This window comes from Alosa alosa, chromosome 21 (genome assembly GCF_017589495.1).
Source record: "Alosa alosa isolate M-15738 ecotype Scorff River chromosome 21, AALO_Geno_1.1, whole genome shotgun sequence".
Taxonomy (NCBI): Eukaryota; Metazoa; Chordata; class Actinopteri; order Clupeiformes; family Clupeidae; genus Alosa; species Alosa alosa.
In genome coordinates this window covers 19,511,972-19,532,350 of record NC_063209.1, presented here as the reverse complement: position 1 = coordinate 19,532,350, position 20,379 = coordinate 19,511,972, and the positions used below count along the sequence as shown (strand labels likewise).

At 42.3% G+C, this 20,379-nt stretch overlaps 3 protein-coding genes across 3 annotated transcripts in view; 1 reads left to right on the top strand and 2 right to left on the bottom strand.

Annotated features, from left to right (window-relative positions):
• The window catches only part of mgat4b (alpha-1,3-mannosyl-glycoprotein 4-beta-N-acetylglucosaminyltransferase B), a 138,700-nt gene extending 133,895 nt beyond the window's left edge, over window positions 1–4,805 (bottom strand). Inside the window, exon 1 of the mRNA XM_048231894.1 lies at window positions 4,518–4,805. Coding sequence (XP_048087851.1) covers window positions 4,518–4,614 — 97 coding nt within the window. The 5' untranslated portion in view covers window positions 4,615–4,805. The remainder of the gene's footprint in view (window positions 1–4,517) is intronic.
• A 5,610-nt stretch (window positions 4,806–10,415) lies between these two features.
• Window positions 10,416–15,826, top strand: sqstm1 (sequestosome 1). The gene is made up of 8 exons (XM_048231058.1): window positions 10,416–10,878; window positions 11,649–11,744; window positions 11,935–12,260; window positions 13,037–13,205; window positions 13,389–13,469; window positions 13,790–13,983; window positions 14,452–14,659; window positions 15,046–15,826. Exons 1-8 carry the CDS (start codon window positions 10,710–10,712, stop codon window positions 15,198–15,200), a joined length of 1,398 nt encoding a protein of 465 aa, XP_048087015.1. The 5' UTR covers window positions 10,416–10,709; the 3' UTR covers window positions 15,201–15,826.
• A 76-nt stretch (window positions 15,827–15,902) lies between these two features.
• On the bottom strand, window positions 15,903–20,247 carry LOC125286220 (MRN complex interacting protein). Its single transcript, XM_048231059.1, has 7 exons — window positions 20,109–20,247; window positions 19,801–19,860; window positions 18,260–18,366; window positions 17,914–17,977; window positions 17,640–17,761; window positions 17,267–17,390; window positions 15,903–16,835 (listed from the first exon to the last, which is right to left on the bottom strand). Exons 1-7 carry the CDS (start codon window positions 20,166–20,168, stop codon window positions 16,086–16,088), a joined length of 1,287 nt encoding a protein of 428 aa, XP_048087016.1. The 5' UTR covers window positions 20,169–20,247; the 3' UTR covers window positions 15,903–16,085.
• Between the last annotated feature and the right edge of the window lie 132 nt (window positions 20,248–20,379).

The window sequence follows — 20,379 nt, the reverse complement described above, 5'->3', positions numbered from 1 at the left end:
GCAACAATAAAACTAAGTGCCAAAGCGTACAGCCTGCTGATAGGACTGTAGATCTCTTTCCTCTTAATTGCAATTAAGAAAAATTAAGTTTTTCCTGAATATAATAGAATAATAACTACATTTTAAGACATGCATTAGATCAAATAATCTGTATTGATTCATTCTGTAAACACATTAAGTAAGGCAGGCTTGTCTGCCCCCTTTATTTTGCAGCTTGACACCTTGCAGGTGGGAGGGAGATTGCAACTCGTCCACAAAGAACCACTTGCGTAACCTAGGCAACGCAGCCGGTTTGAAACAGGTGAGAGCTGACCTATCTGGTTAGCTCGGTTGGTCACGCTCAGCCCGGCACGTTAATTTTTTTACCGGCATGGGAACTTGCGTTCTTGTTAGCCCGCTCCCTTTCTGAGCTCCTCCAGACAATGCGTCCCGGGCGACGGCGTTTGTGTTTTATTCATGTCGTCCGGTGCCAAGGAATCCCGAGTCCTTTATTCATCTGAAACCGTTCTGCTTTTTGTATCCCGTCTTCAAAGGAATCGCTGCGTGGCATAGAGAGCCCAACATGACAAATCGGATTAATGGAAAACATAATGTGTGAAAATAGCATCAGAGCGCATTTGACTACCAACGGTTTAGGACACAGACTGACTTTTCAATTAAAGGCACTTCTATGTTCTGAGGGACAAAGACATGTCTTTCATGTTTTCTTCTAGTAGGCTATACCTCTGTATGCTTTGAGACAATTAAACTGGGACTAGCCTATTTAAACACCCACCCCCTCTCTTTTCTCTATGTAAACAGTGCACATAGGCACACTAGGCCCACCACTTTACTAGTTAGGCTATTTCCTCTAGGCCTACTGTGCTACTGGCTCTCAAAAGAGTTTCAGAGAAAGCTCTTACACACACACACCAATCTAGTTTCTCTTTGGCCCTCAATGGGAGCACTGAGTCTGGGATGTATCTGTGCAAGTAGAAACATTCATTCACTTCCTTACAGAGAGAGAGAGAGAGAGAGAGAGAAAGAGAAAGAGAGAGACAGGGGCAGAGAGAGAGAGAGAGAGCCTGGCCAGAGTGTATCCTCTTTGGCTCAGAAAGGGATCAGGCCATGTGATATCAGCCTCTGTTCTGCCACTCGAAACAGATGGGTAAGGAGGCAAATAACACTGGTTCAACCTAGACCTCCATCTCTTTCAGGACATGAAGAAAAAAAGAGTCACTACCTCCTTTCCAAACCACACCATCGCAAAAAACACTTAAAAACTTAGCTCTATCATGCACTTAAAGTTAACAAAATAACAGGCTTTGATTGGAAAACGGACAATGTGCACACTGTGCGCGGCGCACTAAATCGTATCAAATTGAATTGCCTTTCATTACTTTCTGCGTGCTGCTTTTAAAACACTCCTCGACCTCGTTCACTGAGCACAGAGGCCTTTTTCAGTCCACCTAATCACATTGGCAAAGCTGGAAGCCAAAGCAATGGGTCTTTCCCGGCATGGATAAACACCAAGTGCAAACATCCCTGATACACATGTGAGATAACACATGCACAAACATACACATACACACACACACACACCAATATCCACAGACATGTTCCAACTGGTCAGGAACATTCCTGTCTTTTCTGTCAGCAAGTCACCACTTTGCATCAGCACTGAGCGATCACTATGCTGCATGTAGGGCCTCATTCAACATCCTCAGTGGTGGGTCGTGCCCTAACCCAAACCAGACCATCCTCAGTGGTAGGTTGTGCTCTAACCCAAACCAACCCATCCTCAGTGGTGGGTCGTGCTCTTACCCAAACCAACTCATCCTCAGTGGTGGGTCGTGTCATAACCCAAACCAGACCATCCTCAGTGGTGGGTCGTGTCATAACCCAGTGGTGGGTCGTGTCCTAACCCAGTGGGGGGTCGTGTCCTAACCCAGTGGTGGGTCATGCCCTAACCCAAATCAACTCATCCACAACTTTTGCCAAGCCAACGTGTCACTTCAGAAGCATGGAAGGAAGGGATATACAGTAGATCGATATGCTTTACTCACCAGTGCTCCAGCAGCCATACAAACCCAGCATATAACATAACCAGCTCTCAGCTCAAATATCAACAATCTCTCACCAGAATGGCAGATCTGACCTTTAAATGACTTATGTTTGTGTCTAGACATGTCTGTTGGTAAAGAACCTGCAGCAGCACCTTTAAGGGAGTGCGGTTTACTATTGGAATGACTAACACAACAAAACACATGCCTTAGGAGGCTGATCACTGAACAAATGACACACTCTAATCCCTGGTGCATGTAGTTGGGGACATGCTGGAGTAGGTCTGGTCATTTCAAGATGTTGCCTTCCCTGCCCAAAATATTGTCTTAAATAATTAATGACACTAATAACTTTAATTACATTTTAATAATTCAAGTACTTGGGTGTGATATCATGTATGATTAAATATACACATCTGCAAACCGAGAATCTGTGGAGATGAGTTAGCAAGTAACTAAGGAAACTGGTGGCTCGGATCCTGTCTCATCTTTCAGCGGTTGATTGAGTCAGCCTTCAGCCCGTAGGAGAAGAGAAGCCCCCCGTGGCCCTGGAGTTCATGTTAAACCATTAGCCAGACTGAATTAATCAAACCCAGCACGCTCTCCCCTATGTGTGCACACACACACTGCCTCTCCCTTTCCCTTTCATTAGCATCTGCAGCAGACAGGCTGTGCAGCAGAGCACCACTGCTATGGCAGCATGGGAGCAGCTCGCATGCCACACGGCAGCAAGGAGGGAACTGGAGATGTAGGCTACCATGTCCAGGAGATTGAGGAGGAGATTAGGGGATTGAACGAGTGAGTTGCAGGGAGATTATGGTGATGATAGAGATGAAGATGAACAGGAGGAGGAGGAAGATGATGATGAGGTGCTGACAAAGAAATACTGACTTTGATGTGTAAAGAGGACTGCCCTAAGGTGCCCTATGTAGTGCAAGGCATGAATTTCAATAAGGTGACATACTTAATGGTGAGCACTGACACTCAAACCTACTGAGGATGAGTATATAATGTGTGTGTGTGTGTGTGTTTGTCTTAGGTCTGTTTCAAAAATAGACCTAAGCAAGCTGTTGATACTGAAACAAAGAATATCAGAGTGAGTGGGTATAATATCCCCAACTCTTGCCATATGGCTGCTTCAGAATTTAGCCTACATAAGCCTATACTTGTATAGTGAAACTGCAGGACAAGATCATGAGTTGTGGGAGGGCTTTTAAGAAATAGGTTAGAGATTTGTGCATCAAGAAGGTATGCAATACCAAGTTATTAGCGCCAATGTAAAAAACAAGACTATAGAAATGAACCCATAATAGGGCTACAACACGACAGATAATACATAGCCTATAACAACGATATACTATTAGAACAACTCTAACATTTAGTATACATAATTGCATGTGAATAATATCCAAACATTATTCTTTTTTACGCTTTAAAAATAATAGTAAAATAAAAACGTTCCTCATGCCTTTATATCGCCTTTGTGAAGAATGACTGGCATTACAGAGCTGACAGTCATATCAGTCGTTAGGCGGATAACGTTATGATCTCCCAGCGCACAGGTAGATCTGTGTCAGCATATCGTCTAATAGATTCTCTCTCATCTTGCCCTTCCAAAAGCTGAGCTTTTACACCTTCAGATCACCTCCTGTTATGCTAATGGTTTGAAGGATAGTTCGTAGAGGATGTTGAAATGCCCATGCAATGCTTTTTCAAAGCCTGTCATTCCGTGACAACCACAACAAACTTTGTGCCCAAACTTCAGCACAATCTATTGCAAGTCCTACATCTCTCACCTACTTTGGTTGCCTGCACGTGGACTTGAGCTACAAAACAATTGCAATATTTTTTAAATGAGATTTGTAGAGATCTGCAACTGCTGACAGTCGCGCTTGGAGTAGGAGAAACTCAGACAGACGGGCGAATCTCAGGAGCATGATAAACGCATTACCATGAACACTCGCCACAACTCGCCTCCTGCTACCTGTATGCCGTCCTGCCCCCAGCAAAATCAGTCAACTCAACAATAAATAAATAAAATGTAACGAGGACCAACATCTGGCCTATAATCTCAAAAACCGTATAATTTAAAACAGACCAGGGAAATGTCACTGTTTTCTTTTCCCCCTTTTCTTCTTCTCTCTGGCTTCTGTGGGGAACGTATATTCATGTTTCCCAAATGCAATCAAAAATCCCCTTTACTTTGTGTACAGGAGTTAACACCGCAGAGCCTCCTGTATCGCTAATTTAGAAGACAGACTACACGACAAAGGTAGACTCAGACACCGAGCCAGTGAATGCCTTATCAGTCCTGTGATTCAGTGTACAGTTCAGCAGAGAGCGCAAATCAAAGGAAATCTACCACAGACGATGTGCATAGTATGAACCCTTAATGTTCTTCATGCGAAAATATGAGGACACTATAGCTATATCATCGTGCCCCCGCCCCGTACCCCCGTGGTGAGGATACCTTACCTTTGGAATTGCTGAATGCGGTGTACCAGGACAGCGATATAAGTCCGCATAGTCCAAACAATAAGACCGTTAGGAAGGTGCCATTTCTGAGCCTCATCTCCGGATCACCGGGATCATGTCCGAGCCGAACGCGGGGCTGGTGGCTGTTACGCGGCGGCCGTTTTATGATGCGACCAGGAGCGAGTACTTCACGCCAGGCGCTGTGTTTGTTATTGCGCGGAGATCGCGGCTCTCATTCGCGCACAGGCTGAGAGGAGGAGGTAAGTGGAGGTAACCAGGGAGGGAGGGGAGGGGTGCTTTTCCCCTTCTCTTGGGTAGTCTGCGAGTGAGGAACTGCTTAAAGAGAGAGGCATGCATTAAGCGTGTGGGCGGTGGAAACGTGAGCCAGCAGCATAGAGCTCATGTTCATATTCATATTCATTCAATGGGTTGCCTGGTTGAGCCGTGGTGCAGATGCTCCTCTATCCGGTCGGACGTGAAGCACAAGGAACGGTCTCATCCCAGCATCCACACGTCATTAAGCAATCACAAACAGACTTGGGTTCAATTTCATTTATTTTCAACCCTATCCTTTTTATTATTTTAAAAATCAAGTATCCACTTAAAACAAAGTTTCAGGGGCTATAGTGACTGACATATCGCCCGATATAAATAGCCTTTAAAACGGCTTAACTCTCAAAAAGAATTTCAAGTTTTTGCCTGAAATTGCACTGCGCCTATTTACAAGGGCATTGTTCCCACCTCTTCTGAGGCCTACCATCAAATGTTGGACCTTTATAGAAAGCTGAGAACCTCTAGTTTTCGTAGGAAACAGTCAAAATAAATGTGTGATGTACTCACAAAGAGTTACAGAGGCTAGAATATAGTTTTTCTTTCTGCTGGGATTACAAGCATCTCTGAACTGACCACATTTCAGCCCTCTAGGTCTCTTGATATCCCTTAGAAACACAACTGAGCCCTAGCACCAGGTCTTGTGAAGTTGTGTGCAAAAGTAGATCAATATAGAATGAAAATATGAGTGCTTTAGACTATTATTTGCCAAGGTATGCCCATGCGTTTTGTAAAATGCCTATGGATACTCCCCATAGGACTTTTTGTTATCCAAAATGCATACTGACAATCAAATGCTTACTGCACATGAACCCCTTTGTGTAGAAGCATAATCCTGGTCTCAAATGAAAGGTAACACTTTGAGGTTTCATGGTTGTATTTGGATTATACTTCAGGGGTTCTGATATGGAATGACTACACTAAATATGGAATGATTACAAAAATGTCTATTTTTGCATTTACTTTGTTGGTTCAATGAGTGTGTATAAGATAGACTATACATCTGTACAACTAATATTGGATAACACAACATGAAGATTCAATTTCTATGGATTCTTGTGAATATTTCAGTACCCAATATGTTGCATCTACTTATTGTGCTGCAGCTACACTGCAGCCAGAAGTCAGGGTAGCACCAAAAGCGGAAGGGGGGCAGGGCGGCATTTTGGATCAAATTTAATTGAGACATAATAAGATTAATCTGAGAATGTAAAGCACTATACAGATTGTACATGAAAAAAGTTGTCATTTTTGGATTCCCAAGAGTCAAAGCTTTGAAATGGTGTATAACATTACTATGCTACATAGCAATATGGTGCATACAATTAATTTAGAATTTTTGGGGGAGGTGGGTAACCGTCCCGCCGGCGGGACACTGAAAATTATTTAAAACCACAAGACTCCCATAAATTCGATCTTTTATGTCAAGCAGGTCATTTGACTTCTTTAGGTTGCAGAAATCACATTGCCATATGCTATTCTACATGATAAAACAACTTTCAGCTGTTTCAGCTGGTGTTAACTTAGTGGTTTCATACAGACACTGCATTTTACAATGGTTCAAACAGCCTTAAATTGAGGACAGGTAGGGAGCAGCCTCAGGGGAATAACATGATATTCTATTACTGAGTCCCCAATACATTCATCTTATAGTTTGCGTTCAAACATATACATTTAGACACTCCACAAGCTCTGACTAAGCTATAAGACAGCTTTTAAAACGTTGCGGTTCCTGGTGGTGGAATCTCCTTCAAAAAGAACTTAAGTTATCTGTTAGGCTACTCAAGTAGGCTATCTTAGATCTGACAGTTGTAAATGCTTTCACTAACTAACCATTCAGTTATTTTGTGTTGTGCGTTATCCGTCTTACTCTTCCCAGTGTTATGTTTTTGTTGAACCGGTCTTTTCTGTGATTATTCTTCATGTTTCAGCTTTTTTTGTGCGATGTATGTCTCTATGTCAGGGCTCCCTTGCAAAAGAGGCTGAATGTCTCAATGGGTTTCACCTGGTTAAATATAGGTCAAATAAGTAAAAGAAAAAAATATTTTATGTGTGCGCATTACACACATAGTCTACTCCCCACCTGCTGTCTGTCGGCATGTCACAAACGTGCAGATGTTCTCAGGTGTCCCTTATCACAGCACAGTCTGCATCATTGCCAGACCCTTGGCCATCCTGAGGTTCCCTTCATCAATCACCAGCTGACTGAGTGGAGCTGACCCTCCACACTCACAGCTTCAAATTGGACCTCCAGGTTTCCATTCCACACAGACAATGGAAGGTCAAGATTGTCTGTCTGTCTGTAGCTCTCCAATGCCATACTTATTCTTCTACACCACCTTCTATATAGGTATATAGGCTACAGGAGCATCTCGGACACAACTGCTCATCAAAACTGACACTTCCCTAACCAAAAAATAATGGGGGGTTTTTTCTGACCTAATTTTGTCTAAAACTTTTTTTCTAATACCAAATTAACCGAATAGCTATGATGCAGCTTCACATACGTTCACAAAAGAACAGGGAAAACAGCCTACTATTACCTACTATAGCCTACAAGAAATACAATGTGAGCAGGCAAGGTCAGGTTGGTTTCTTTGGATATACAGCCCCATCAACATAAGATCAACATAAATCTTAAATAATTCTACTATTTAGTCCCTCTTGTTCTGTGTACGTGTGCTTTTGGTGGTTATAAAATGTCAATATAGGCTACAAAGTTGTGTACATTATTATGTAGCTTAATGGGCCTTGTAGCACTTAACAATAGGATTACTGTCAAATTTATTTATTTATTTGAGAGACTTTGGTGGACATACTGATACACTAAAGCATACCTGTCAACATTTAGCTTTCCAAAAATTGGAAATTGGGATTTTTTTTTTCGGGGGGGGTGTAATTGTTTATACCGGATCTGTGTTTGCATATTTAATACGTTTCATACACGTGTTTCAACAGTGCATTCGGTCGTTGCTTTTACCTAATACCTATCCGCCAGCTGCCTGCCTGCAGTCTACTTCCAAAACTCCAAAGCTGCTTGCTGTCAGATTTGGTTCCGAGGGCACAAGTTCAGTGTATCAACAACACTCAATAACAGTTTATGTGATTTGTTAATCTATTAAATTCCCAACAATTTCACAACAGCTAGTTCTGGAGTAGGCCATTCAACTAGCCCGCTTGCTTACGAGAGACTCAGGCGGCACAGTCGGCACCCGCTTGCTTATTTGGGTTTTGGGTTGCCAGGTTTTAGCCTATGACAAAACGGTTGAATTGAAACTAAGTGATCGTGTATGTAGGGTGTATTTCATACACAATCTGGCAACCTGAATGGATCAATGATTTTAAAATGAAGTTTGATGGCCATGCAAATTACGGGAGTTTCCCGGGAAAAACGGGAGTGTTGACAGGTATGCACTAAAGAAGTCCCTCCCATAACCCTCTGTAACATGCAAATACTCTGCGGTCCCATACACCCACGGATTTGTGTACAGAGTCTGCCATCTGCCGGTGAAGCTTTTTTGGCGCTGTTGTTGAAAAACTGATCAAGAATGTGGGGGTAGCCGTTAAGGGTTTAGTAGCCTACCCCTGGGACATGTAGCGTAAAAACTTACTTTCGGAATAAGATGGGGAGGGTGGCCTAATGATTATGGCATGGCAGCGATTTACTTGCAGGTGGACAGATCTTGCAGGTAAAAAGTGTGGTGGGTGAGGGTTGAGGGTAGGCAACAAGAGAAAGATGATGCCAGACATACTCACAGGCCACCTCGTCGTCTGGATTTATACGGCCCCAAAGACAAGGCTAAATCTAAATGATTGTATGGATTGACCAAACGTGTAACTCAGCTCTTTTGTCAGCTGTAGCCTACATTATACGTATGTTCTGGAACTTCTCCGAGTTTGTTATATCAATATATGTCGCGGGCTGGCTGTAGCCTATACACCTTCCAAAATACTTGTAGTATAGTATGCTAGCCCTATATAGTGTAACGCCTCTTGCATTACATTATTAATACATTCATGTGGATCCTTGATAAAGTATATCTATCTATCGATCATTTAAGCGCTTCTTATGCGTTATGGTTTGTATATTGTTTTATTTTCATTAGGCTGTTGATTAATTTGACATTATTGTTTATTATTGATATTCTCCTTATTATAGTTTGACCAACATTCTAATCTGTTCCCTGTTCAATTTTAAATATTATGTTGTTTTTGTATTTGTGTGTCGCTTTGGACAAGCCAAATCCCATAACCATATCATTATTATCGGACTTTTATTTCCATGATTCCATGTGACGCACGAAAATGCGGAATCATTATTACCTCTGCAAAGTCCCATCAGCGTTGTGTTAATTTCAGGAGGGAAAGAAGTAGGCTATGTTGTCAAAAAAAAGTAGGTTGGGCTTGGTTTACATCATTCAGGAAGACGGACCTTTGTCACCTGATAGTGACTCATGTTGATCATGCGGTCTTTTAAATAATTTGTTTTCGTAGCCACTTCAGTTTTCGCGAAAGTTATGGAAGGGCCTCGAAAGTTCTGGGGGTGTTTTTTTTTTTTTTTTTTCGAGACATGCTTGAGTCATGCAGTATTTAACCTTTAATCCAACAATTAAACTCAAGATTAAAAACCTTAAGAAAAGACCAAATAGTTGTATTATATTAGTTAAATGAGAAAGATGTAGGCTACATAATAAGTAAAGTAAAGAAAATCAGGTTTCTCGGCCAAGGAATTTGGTCTCTGCATGTATCCCATCCGTGAATTAGTGAACACACAGAGAGCACACAGTGAGGTGGAGCACACACTAGAGCAGTGAGCTGCCTATACAGCGGCGCTCGAGCAGTGTTAAGCAGTGAGGGGTTAGGTGCCTTGCTCAAGGGCACTTCAGCCGTTCCTGGTCGGGGATCGAACCGGCAACCCTCCGGATACAAGCCCGAAGCCCTATCAGTAGGCCACGGCTGACCCATGATGCAGTCTTTTAAGCAGAGTTGTTCTTCGCTCAAGTCAAAAGTGCAAATCCGATGCCGCCAAACCTTTAATTATTACGCGCATAGAATACTTCACAGAATCAGTCGCTTAGTGGAGTTTGACATATTGTGGCAATACTTAGTAATATCAGTAACACGGCTTACTCAACGAGAAAAGGACTCGCTAAACTAGTCTAAGGTAGGCTAATGAGAATAGCAGAGGCCTACTACTTTGATGACGTTTGGCAAAACCCACTACACTTAGTAAGCTATCATTCTATATTATTGATGGTGTGACTTTCCGTCGTCTAAGATAGGCTACCCATATCAGGTTGACAACCTCTCACAGTGTGCCATCCTCACTTTACAGTTGCACTGGGTGCCCAAGGCGCTACAATTGCAGAGCGCTGGCGCGCATGTAGGCTACTTACTAAAATATAGTGGGGCTCGTTTAGAAATATGGCTACAATAGGCCTAAGCCAACAAATCCAGCATGGAACCTGAAAAATAGGTGAGGGGGGAAATCCCCACGGTGGAAAGTGCTGTGTCACTGCCATGCCGTCCACGAGTCTTTCAGGACGCTCCTCCCTTATGTTTACAGTTGCCTGGTACTACTTGGTATCGTGTATGGTGAGTACAGTACAATAGCACTATGCTAGGCGTGTCCACTCAGCCAACGGACTTCCCCTTCAGTCAGAAGACGCTTACTGCCATGACTCTGAAGTAGGAGTGGCGATCGGAGTATAAATGCTGTGGCTGACGCTTGAGCTTTAGCCTACAGCCCGGATAACAAATCCAAGCTAGGAAACGTACTGCACCACTATCGAAGGCAAAACCCCTGTATCAGACTGCGCCAAAACAGATTCCGACAAGCATCTGAGTTACCAAGACACGACAATGTCGATGACCGTGAAAGCCTACTTATTGGGCAAAGAGGAATGTCATAGGGAGATTCGACGCTTTGCCATTGACCAGGATGTGTCTACGAGTTTTGAGTACTTGAAAGGAAAGGTTGTGGATGTTTTCGGCAATCTCCGCAATGGCCCCTTTCAAATGTTCTACAAAGGTAAGCAACGCAGTTACTGCTTTAACATACTTAAAATATGTAGTCTATGAATAAAACTCGAAAGTTTAACAGTTGCCATCGTCCACAGCTGGACATGAGCTGTCACATAACATTCGGCCCAGATTACAAGAATGAGCCAGTCTGTCACTGGATATGATGACGCAGTGAAATAAAATTTTACCGGTCTACATTCTTGGATAACTTAAGAAGGGTGGTTGCTCACAGTGGTTGATAATGGTTTCAAACAATATGGAGTCGGTCTACGTTGTTTTGTAAAAATGACACAAGTTTTCTTTGTCGTGAGAAGTTCTTGTTTACATTTTGAGCTAGTGATCTCTGTCCGAAAAGGCTCGGAGTTGCGGAAGTGTGATCATAGCGTTGATTAATGCTGCTGTCGTCAAAACACGGGCCTATTTCAGTTTATGTTAAGAGTGTTAGAGTAAATACACTACAAATACGATTTAGAAGCTTAAAAATAAATAAAACATTATTCTGTATGCGAGTTTCCTCATCACTGCGCGCATGCGCCAGGCGCATACAATTCGATCATTTTAGTCTAACTTGGTGGTGTCTCCCAGGGAACTATTATTGAAAAGAAATAGCAACAACATTGGGTTAACATACACAGAACATTTGGGTGGTTATCCAATGCATCACATATCAAATGTATAGCAAGTAGCCTAGCCTAACAAATAATTGGGAATGATATTATCAAAACAGAAGCTTTACATGGAGGCCCATAGTAAATTCATCGTTGTTTCTATTATCAGATGAGGACGGAGACCTGATCGCTTTTTCCTCTGATGATGAACTCATGATGGGGCTGTCGGGAGTGAAGGATGGTACTTTCCGTCTCTTCATCAAAGGTGAGTGTTCTAATCGCAAAGTTCAAAGGCAGAGCTTTGTGTGTCACTATGATTTCATTTCATCTTCCTGGCCCTCCTTTTATAATGTCTGCTAACTACTGCCACTTATTGTGAGTATCTTCTTAACTCATAATACTAACTGTAACCATCCATGAGTGTTTACCTTTTCACCTCTATTTGCCTCCCCCAGAGAGAAAAGAGCACAAGAAAGACAGAGAGTTCCCTGCCCACGGCTTCCCAGGATGCGCTTTCCCCCCTCCCCCTGGACCCCCCCACATGCCCCCTGGACCCCCCCACATGGGTCCCCCAGGACCCCCTCACGGCGGCCCTCATCACCCTCCGATGGTGCACCCTGGAGTGACCTGTGATGGATGTGAGGGCCCGGTGGTGGGGACCCGCTATAAGTGCACGGTCTGCCCAGACTACGACCTGTGCACCACCTGCCAGACCAAGGGCCTCCACAGGGAGCACCCCCTGCTCCCCATGAACTGGCTCCCCATGAACAACATGTTCGAGGTGAGGCCCGCAACCTAAAGCTCCTTTGTGTCCTCATCAACGTGCGAGAGACTCATTAGGATCTTTTAAGCATAACATGTTCATATGTAGCTACATCAGCAAGATTTAAAGTCAAAGTCAAAGTCAGCTTTATTGTCAATTTCTTCACATGTTCCAGACATACAAAGAGATCGAAATTACGTTTCTCACTATCCCACGGTGAAGACAAGACATATTTTTCCAATTTAAGTCCACAGACAAACATACTTTTTTGTTTACTTGAATGTTAAGTAAATAAGTAAATAAGAGGGCACATATAATAATGAAAAAAAAATAAGAGCAGCAAAATTTGGTTGAAATTGTGCATAGACAGTCAATAAAATACTAGTGCAAAGTCAGGCCAATAAAAGGCTTGGGTAGTTCTGTTTGACCTAAGTAATAAAGAAAGTGGCATAGTGGTGCAAGTTATGTAAGAGCAGCAGAAGTGTTGTGTTTTCAGGACAACAACACCAAGTTGTAAAGTGTACAAGTGTATTTGATTGCATTTCTCCATTAGCTTAGTTAAAAAAAGTGATGAATCTGATGTGTTTTTTTTTTTGTATGATGATAGAATTCAGGCCATAATTTGATTAAAATTATATAAACGCGTCAAGACCCTAATGTTAATCGGATTCATAATAAGGAAGTCATTTTCCTGACTTCACAGATTGAATCTTTCATAACTACCATTTTGAAGTGCTGACACAAATCATGTCCAAATTTGATCCAAGCCTCTCTCTCTCTTTATTCAAACCCAGTGGTTCCCTCGTGGCAAGTGGATGAGAAAGATGAGACACTGCATGTGGGCTGGTGTTCAGGCCCAGGCTCAGACTCAAGCCCAGAACCAGAACCAGCAGGGTCCATGTGGATCCAGGCCCTCCTCTCAGCAGGGCCCAGAGGCTGCGGCCGAGGACCCCACTCAGGCAGGTGGGTGTCTGTCTGTCTGTCAACAACGACCAAACTACAACTGCCATTGCAAAGCCAGAGTTTAATCAGAGTGGAATTTTACAAAGGGCAAAGTAGCAGTAAAAACACTAATGCTAAAAGTATTGTGCAAAACTGAAGGCCACTACCAGCTCTAACTTTATACCCTCCTCTTTCTCCAAAAAGGTACCTCTACTGCTAACGAGGCCAATGTGGAGTATCTGAAGAGTATTGGAGAAGGAGTTGCTGCCATGCTTAGCCCCCTGGGTAGATGCATAGTTCATGTTTTGCCTCATTCTCACCATACTGTTCCACATGCTAGTAGCACAGGCTAAGACATACAGTCTACTCCTTCACCTGCTGTGTGAAGTATTTAACGTACAGTCTACTCCTTCACCTGCTGTGTGCAGTATTTAACATACAGTCTACTCCATCACCTGCTGTGTGAAGTATTTACATATATAAAGCAAATAAAAAAAATCAGCAATTAACACAATGGTGTGTTCAAAGAAATTTCATACAAACCACCAGTGTTTATAACAGACTGTTGGATCTATGAGCTCTTAACTGTGGCTGGTGTTTTGCAGGTATCGACGTTGACATTGATGTGGAGCACGAGGGCACGCGGACCAAAGTAAACCCCACACCCCCTGCGTCTGGGGGTCCCTCCAGCAACCAGAGCGACTACAGTTCGGGGACCAGCGGGAGACCGGTGGGCCGGGGGGCGAGTGGAGGTCCGGGCAGCCACAGCAGCGTGAGCAGCACTAGTGAGGGGGCAAAGGTATCTCGTCTTTTCCATGTCTCTCCAAAGTGTCCCTTACTGATTGTCCACTCTTGTGTAAATAGTAACTATGACCCCCTTCTGCACATTCTCTCTGTGCACAATAGCCTCACATGAGTCTGATGAAGTCAGACACCCAATCCCTAGCCGGGCTGAAACGCTCAGATTAGAATATGTGGATGAGTCACATTCCATTCATCTGTGGCTTATTGAGGGTGCATTACAATGACATGAAAGAGTTCCTTGGCTATAATTAGGATGGCTGTTCGTTTTGTAATTTGAGTAGAAACACTTCATCTGATTCAAAGAATTTAAATTGCCATGGTGCCGGTCCCCTTTCTGCTTCTTGACTTGGATATTATTACTCACACAGCTTCTCATTTCGAGAGAGAAAAAAAAAAACTGTGAATGCTTTTTTTAAAAAAAGGCCCAGTTTTAAATGCCAGGCTCCTGACCTTTTCTCCGTAGGCTCAGAAGGACATAGGCAGCGATGAGGAGTGGACCCACCTCAACCCCAAAGAGGTGGACCCATCGACGGGCGAGCTCCAGTCGATGCGGCTGGACGAGGAGATGGAAGAAGGGTCGGAGGAACCTCAGGCTCTCAGCACCAGCTCCTCTTCCTCCCAGGGCCCCACGGGCCTGCGTGAGGCCGCCCTCTACCCACACCTGCCACAAGGTAGGGCTCATTAAGCAAACATGTCTAAACAGATAGACAACACAGTAATTATCGTCTGTATATGCGTTTAACAGTGGTGGGTGTTTAATTAGTTGTTTTAACTGTCATTTATCATTTTATAACTAATGGCCTCTTTACACCAAACAACTTTGACAAGATTTGGGAAAGATTCTTGAAAGATTGGCATTAGCTAAAAGACTCCACCAATTCAAGCTTTACTCATGAATCTTTTCCAAATCTTGTCAAAGTTGTTTGGTGTAAGAAGGCCATAAGTAACATTTACCACTCTACAATCACTTACCTCTCCAACATATAATTAGTGAAACATCAAAACCGAGTGTGTTCTGTCATGTATGATGACCTGAGGTCCCTCCTGGTCTCTGCAGATGCAGACCCGCGGCTGGTGGAGTCGCTGTCTCAGATGCTCTCCATGGGCTTCACAGACGACGGAGGCTGGCTGACCAGGCTCCTGACCACCAAGAACTTCGACATTGGGTCGGCTCTGGACACCATTCAGTACGCCAAGAGTCCCCAGAAGTGAAGCATGAGGACAGCGGGGCTCAACTCAGAAGAGGACCATGGCTATAATAATCTACTGCCCAGTCAGCAGCCATGAGCCATGAGCATTACTCTACAACTAGTCGACCAACTCTGCCTTCCCTTTATGTGTAGCCATTTCTCATCATATTCCTGGCAATATGAGCACCTCAGGCATAAAAGCAATCATTAACTTTGATACAAATGGCATAGCTTTGGCTTTCAAAAACTTTTAAACAAAGATGTATTCTTCTTAGACTGATATCCTGACTATGAGTACTATGTGTTACTAATATTAATGGTGTGAAGGTTATTCTTATAAATTACATTTATTGGAATTTATACAGTTTTACTCACTGCCAATACTAAAGAGGATATATTTTACATGTATTGGAAGTAAGCAAATTGGTAGTTAATGCATTTATTGGTACAAAATGTATGGAATTCTTGTTATTGGTTTGTTCAAGAAAAAAAAATCTGACCCTGTGTTTCTATTGTCAGTCAAATGAATGGATTTATGTCTATGCTTTGTTTTATCAGATTAAACCTAGGTTATCATTGCTGTCCTCTGTTATTACCATGAAGTTTCTGCCCTGTCTGACCAAAATAAAATTCTTCTGCAAAATAAAACATTTTGCTGTTGTTTTTCTAATATTAGAGTTAATCATGTATTTAATTTTTCCAAAGGAAACTGCATGTAGAAGTGTTTTTTTAGTAGTTTGATCATTTTATTGCTACATAAGTATTAAAGAGATTTTGTGTAATTTACCAGGATTTACAGATCATAGTAAAATTAATCATTACTACCACAAAGAAAAACAGACTGATGCTGTTGTGAAGACTTAACAACCCACAAAGACACACAGACATTGCAAAAACAAACTAGTGTTTAAAATGTGTCATCAAAGTCTTCATCAGTTTGAAAAAGCGAGCTCAGGGCAAGGCCAGGGCAAGGTCTCTTGGCAGGCGGGGGCTGATAACAGACTGGCATTTCCTGGTCTATAGGCGAAGTGGTGAAAGTAGGGCTTGCCATCTGATTGGTGGCGCTCACAAACCCAAAGCAGGCAGCTGCAGACTTTATCTTATCTGCTACTCCGCAGCGATTGGCCAAACCTGGCACGGCGCCAAACTGGCCACTGGCGCGTGAAGTCTTTTCGAGTTTAGTCTTAAAATTGTCGTGGTCCTTACATCCTGTTGCAGAGTCCGAGTCCTGATAGCCCACAGACCACGGTTTCTCTGAGCTCTCGTCTGTGCCACTCCAATGGGGGTCTCCATCCCCATTCTCCCCCTGGTCCTCGTTAGAGGGTGAGGACAGAAACCTGGCCCACTTAGAGGACTTGTTCTCGGGCTGACTCACCTTGGTTACTGGGCGGGGTGCGAATGAGTCAGCCTCTCTATTGACGGATGTGTTTGCCAGAGGTCTCTGTGTAGCTACTGGGCCAGTCGGTCTACTGGCATTGGGCTCTGTGGACAGGCTGGTAACATGACTGTTTCCAGGGACGTTTCGGGAAGGGACTCCACTGGGCAGGGGTTTGCTGGCTGCAGAAGGAGTTGGAGTGTTGGAGTGGAGGGAAGAGATGGAAAATCCATGATCGTCCCAAGCAGCAGACGAGTGTACTGGCCTTGAGCGGGCTGGTGGCTAAAGCAATATGGTTATAGACAATGGCAATACACCCAAGATAAAGTCTAGTACCTTTCTCAATAACACATCTTTACTGGAAAAAAAAATCACTATTATCTACTCTTGGATGTGAACAGTGTGCACACATTTGGTTTATACTTCCCATTTTGAAGATGAAGTTTAGTACCTTTCTCAATAACACGTATTTACTGAAAAAATCACTATTATCTACTCTTAGATGTGAACAGTGTGCACACATTTGGTTTATACTTTACACACCACATTAGCATGAACCGTTACATGGTTCTGAAAAAAAATAGCAAAACTGCAAATAATGTTAAAAATAAACTAAATGTAATTTAGCTCCTCTCAACTGAAATACATGAACAAGCAAGTGTAGCACTTTAGAATTCCCATGCAACCAAGAGTAGACAACAGGTTTCCTTTACCTTTATGTGGCTTTTGTCACATTTCCATGGACAGGTCCCTTCTCCCTGATCCTGGTCATCATCATCCTCATCGTCACCACGACAACCAAAGCCTCGCCTGGCAACTCTGCCTTTCTTTCTCTTTCTGTTTGACCAAGTTCAGATAGGAAGCAATATGTACTAATTTAGTTTCTGTTGGGTTTGGGACAATCAATGTTTAAATTGTTTCATACATGATCCGTCATTACAATTTATCCGTTACAATTTCAACCAAGCTCACTTGTCTGTAGAATTACGACATATGCCATCTTCCGAATCAATACTTAATACTTCCACAAAATCTCTAATTATAGCAAGCGAAAACTGAAAGCGAGATGTCTTATGATTTACTGACCTGACGTTACTCTGTCTGCCAAACCGCTTGCTCTCAGTGTAAATGTTTACTTCCTCTTCTTCATCACCATCAACAGTTGCCGCTGTCTCAACATACTTACTCCAGCGGCTTCCTCCATCACCCTGAAAAAGACAGTATGAAAAACTCTACAATAATAGGGCATTCAAACTCTAAAAGGATTACTGAAACATCTTGACTCTGCTCTTAGTGTTAAAGACGCCTATACTTTGGGGTAACATCAAATAAAGAGATTGAGATTTGATATACTACACACCTGATGGGGTTCACTGGGGAGGCCTTCGTCCTCTCGGTTGTACTCACACTCCTCATCTTCCTCCCTCAAGAACAAAACACAGATGGCATATTCACTATTAATGTTAATCTGTGTCGTAACCTGTGTTCAGTCTTAAGTACAAAGTTAAGTCAGATGGAATGTAATATGGCAAAAGGTTACAAGACATCCTAGTTATGCAACATGTTGTCACCAATACAAACTCAGTCCTTCACACTGGCTAATGGTGGAGATGGTAGCATAATGTTTCAACATCAGGATAAGAAACTGTTCCTATGGCAACTAGTCATATTGGCACACTCTGATATCAGGTAGGGAGAGATGTTACCATGATGCCCAGGCATGCTCATTCTCCTCCTCCAGCAGCTCTCCTCTCAGGCTGTTGAGTTTCTGGACGTGCTGCCTGCAGTCCACCCCAGTGCCACGGCCATATTCCTGTTACAGTACCAAACTACTTAGACTACCACTTATACAGTTTGTGCTTGTTACCTTTACATAAATCACTACTAGATATTTTTGTGGGAAGATTTTCGTATGCTTGAGTAACTTTTTTTTTTTCAATAGAAGCTGGAAAAGCAAGCATGCCTCTGCAAGTACACCTCGCATAACATTATGCTGGTCTGTATAGCCACAAGTGACAGCATTTCATTAGACCAGCGGTAAACAGCCAATCATGATGGGGAGTAAGCCTATACGCAGAGGTGGATGAAGTATGCAATTCCTTTACTTAAGTGAAAGTATAGATACACCATATGAAATATTACTCCAAAACAAGTGAAAGTTGCTAAGTCAGATTTTTTACTTAAGTTGAAATACAGAAGTATTTGCTTTTAAAAATACTTAAGTACGGCTTAAGTGCCCTTGAGCAAGGCACCTAACACCTCACTGCTCCCTGAGCGCCGCTGTAGCAGGCAGCTCAGTGCTCCGGGTTATATTAGTGTGTGCTTCACCTCACTCACTGTGTGTTCACTAATTCACGGATGGGATTAATGCAGACACTAAATTCTTTGTATAAGCAAGTATACTTGGCCTAGAAACTTACATTTTTTCTTTTTAATGTATTGTAATGTAATGTTTATTTGGTCATTAATAGGGAATACATCCTTTGGTCGATCATAGATTTGAAGGGACCTTTAGTTCCTTACATCCAACAAAAACATTTTACCTATTTTCATAACTTTGCAACTGTTCAAATGGACGCAATAATATAATAATAATAAAATTTAAAATCACTATTCATACTCTGTTCACAAATCTAAAACATTTTCACTGCCGAATACAAAACCAGATTTATGAGTAGATTATTTATTGTTAAATAATGTAGGGTAAAGATCTAGATATGTAGTGAATGTCAGGTGATTGTCTAATTTAATTACTATTTCATTTCACAATGATCATGGAGGATAGTCTGGTTAACACCATACCACTTCTAAATTTCTAGCAGGTTCGTCTGGGTTCTCCCATGCTACATGGAAGATGTTCTGAGGAAGACTTGTCACCATCATTCATTACCATGGCCAATTTAGACAAGTTCAAATTTAACTATTGGGGAAAAAAATAATAACTTCAAGACGGTCTATCGCATTATTGCATTTAAAGAATCAAATGTGGTTAAAAGTAACGAGTACTTCATGCTCATACTTCATAGTGGAGTCAAAAGTACAGTATTTGTCTTTCATATGTAGTGGAGTAAATCACGTTTCCAAACACGTTTTCAAGTAAAGTACAGATACGCAAAATCATACTTAAGTACATCAAGTAAATGTACTTACTGTACACCTCTGCTACGTTAAATGCGACAGTAGCCTAATAGAAGCTATCTGCATACTAACGAGAGCAGTGCAGTGGTTGTAAAATTAAGAATCTCACCTTGATGACTGATTGTTTCTCCCCACACATCTTGCAATTCCATTTTTTTGCTTTTTTAACCTGTCATGTGATTAAATCATGAAAATAGTACAGATGAGAAGGAAAGTAACACATTATGGTTCAACGAATTATAACATTATTAACCAAGTCTATTCCATGCACGTTCACTACTATGCTAACTTTAGCGTCAGATATGATTAGCAAAGAGGATCAAGAACAGATGATAAACCGCCTCTGCTACAAGCCTCGTAACGTTATAAACCATCATTTCCTACAGAAACATTTGCTCTGTTATATTAGTACAGTACCTGCTGAACCTGGAATGTTTCACAAGCAAAGCATCTTAAAACGTGAAATTCTTGAACCATTTCGGCTGATGGAAGAGTTGTTAAGTGTTTGAAACTAGCGCCGTGCGTGGAAAAACTTCCGGTAATCGCTACGCCAAATTAAAAGTTGCGGGCACCTTGAAAAACAGGGAGGATTTAGGAGAGCAACATTTTCTAAATTCATCTCAAGAAACTATATCCTACATGTCATACATGTTTTTATTGTTGCAAACAAATGTGTTCATGAGTATTT

Bases quoted from the DNA above. Each gene is read 5' to 3' on its own strand.
- LOC125286220 (XM_048231059.1), bottom strand. From the start codon at position 20,168: ATGGTTCAAGAATTTCACGTTTTAAGATGCTTTGCTTGTGAAACATTC. The intron at 19,861-20,108 runs GTACTGTACTAA...ATCACATGACAG, and splicing joins AAACATTCCAGGTTCAGCAG to GTTAAAAAAGCAAAAAAATG. The intron at 18,367-19,800 runs GTGAGATTCTTA...GTACTGTAACAG, and splicing joins AGAAACAATCAGTCATCAAG to GAATATGGCCGTGGCACTGG.
- sqstm1 (XM_048231058.1), top strand. From the start codon at position 10,710: ATGTCGATGACCGTGAAAGCCTACTTATTGGGCAAAGAGGAATGTCAT. The intron at 11,745-11,934 runs GTGAGTGTTCTA...TGCCTCCCCCAG, and splicing joins TTTCCGTCTCTTCATCAAAG to AGAGAAAAGAGCACAAGAAA. The intron at 13,470-13,789 runs GTAGATGCATAG...GGTGTTTTGCAG, and splicing joins TGCCATGCTTAGCCCCCTGG to GTATCGACGTTGACATTGAT.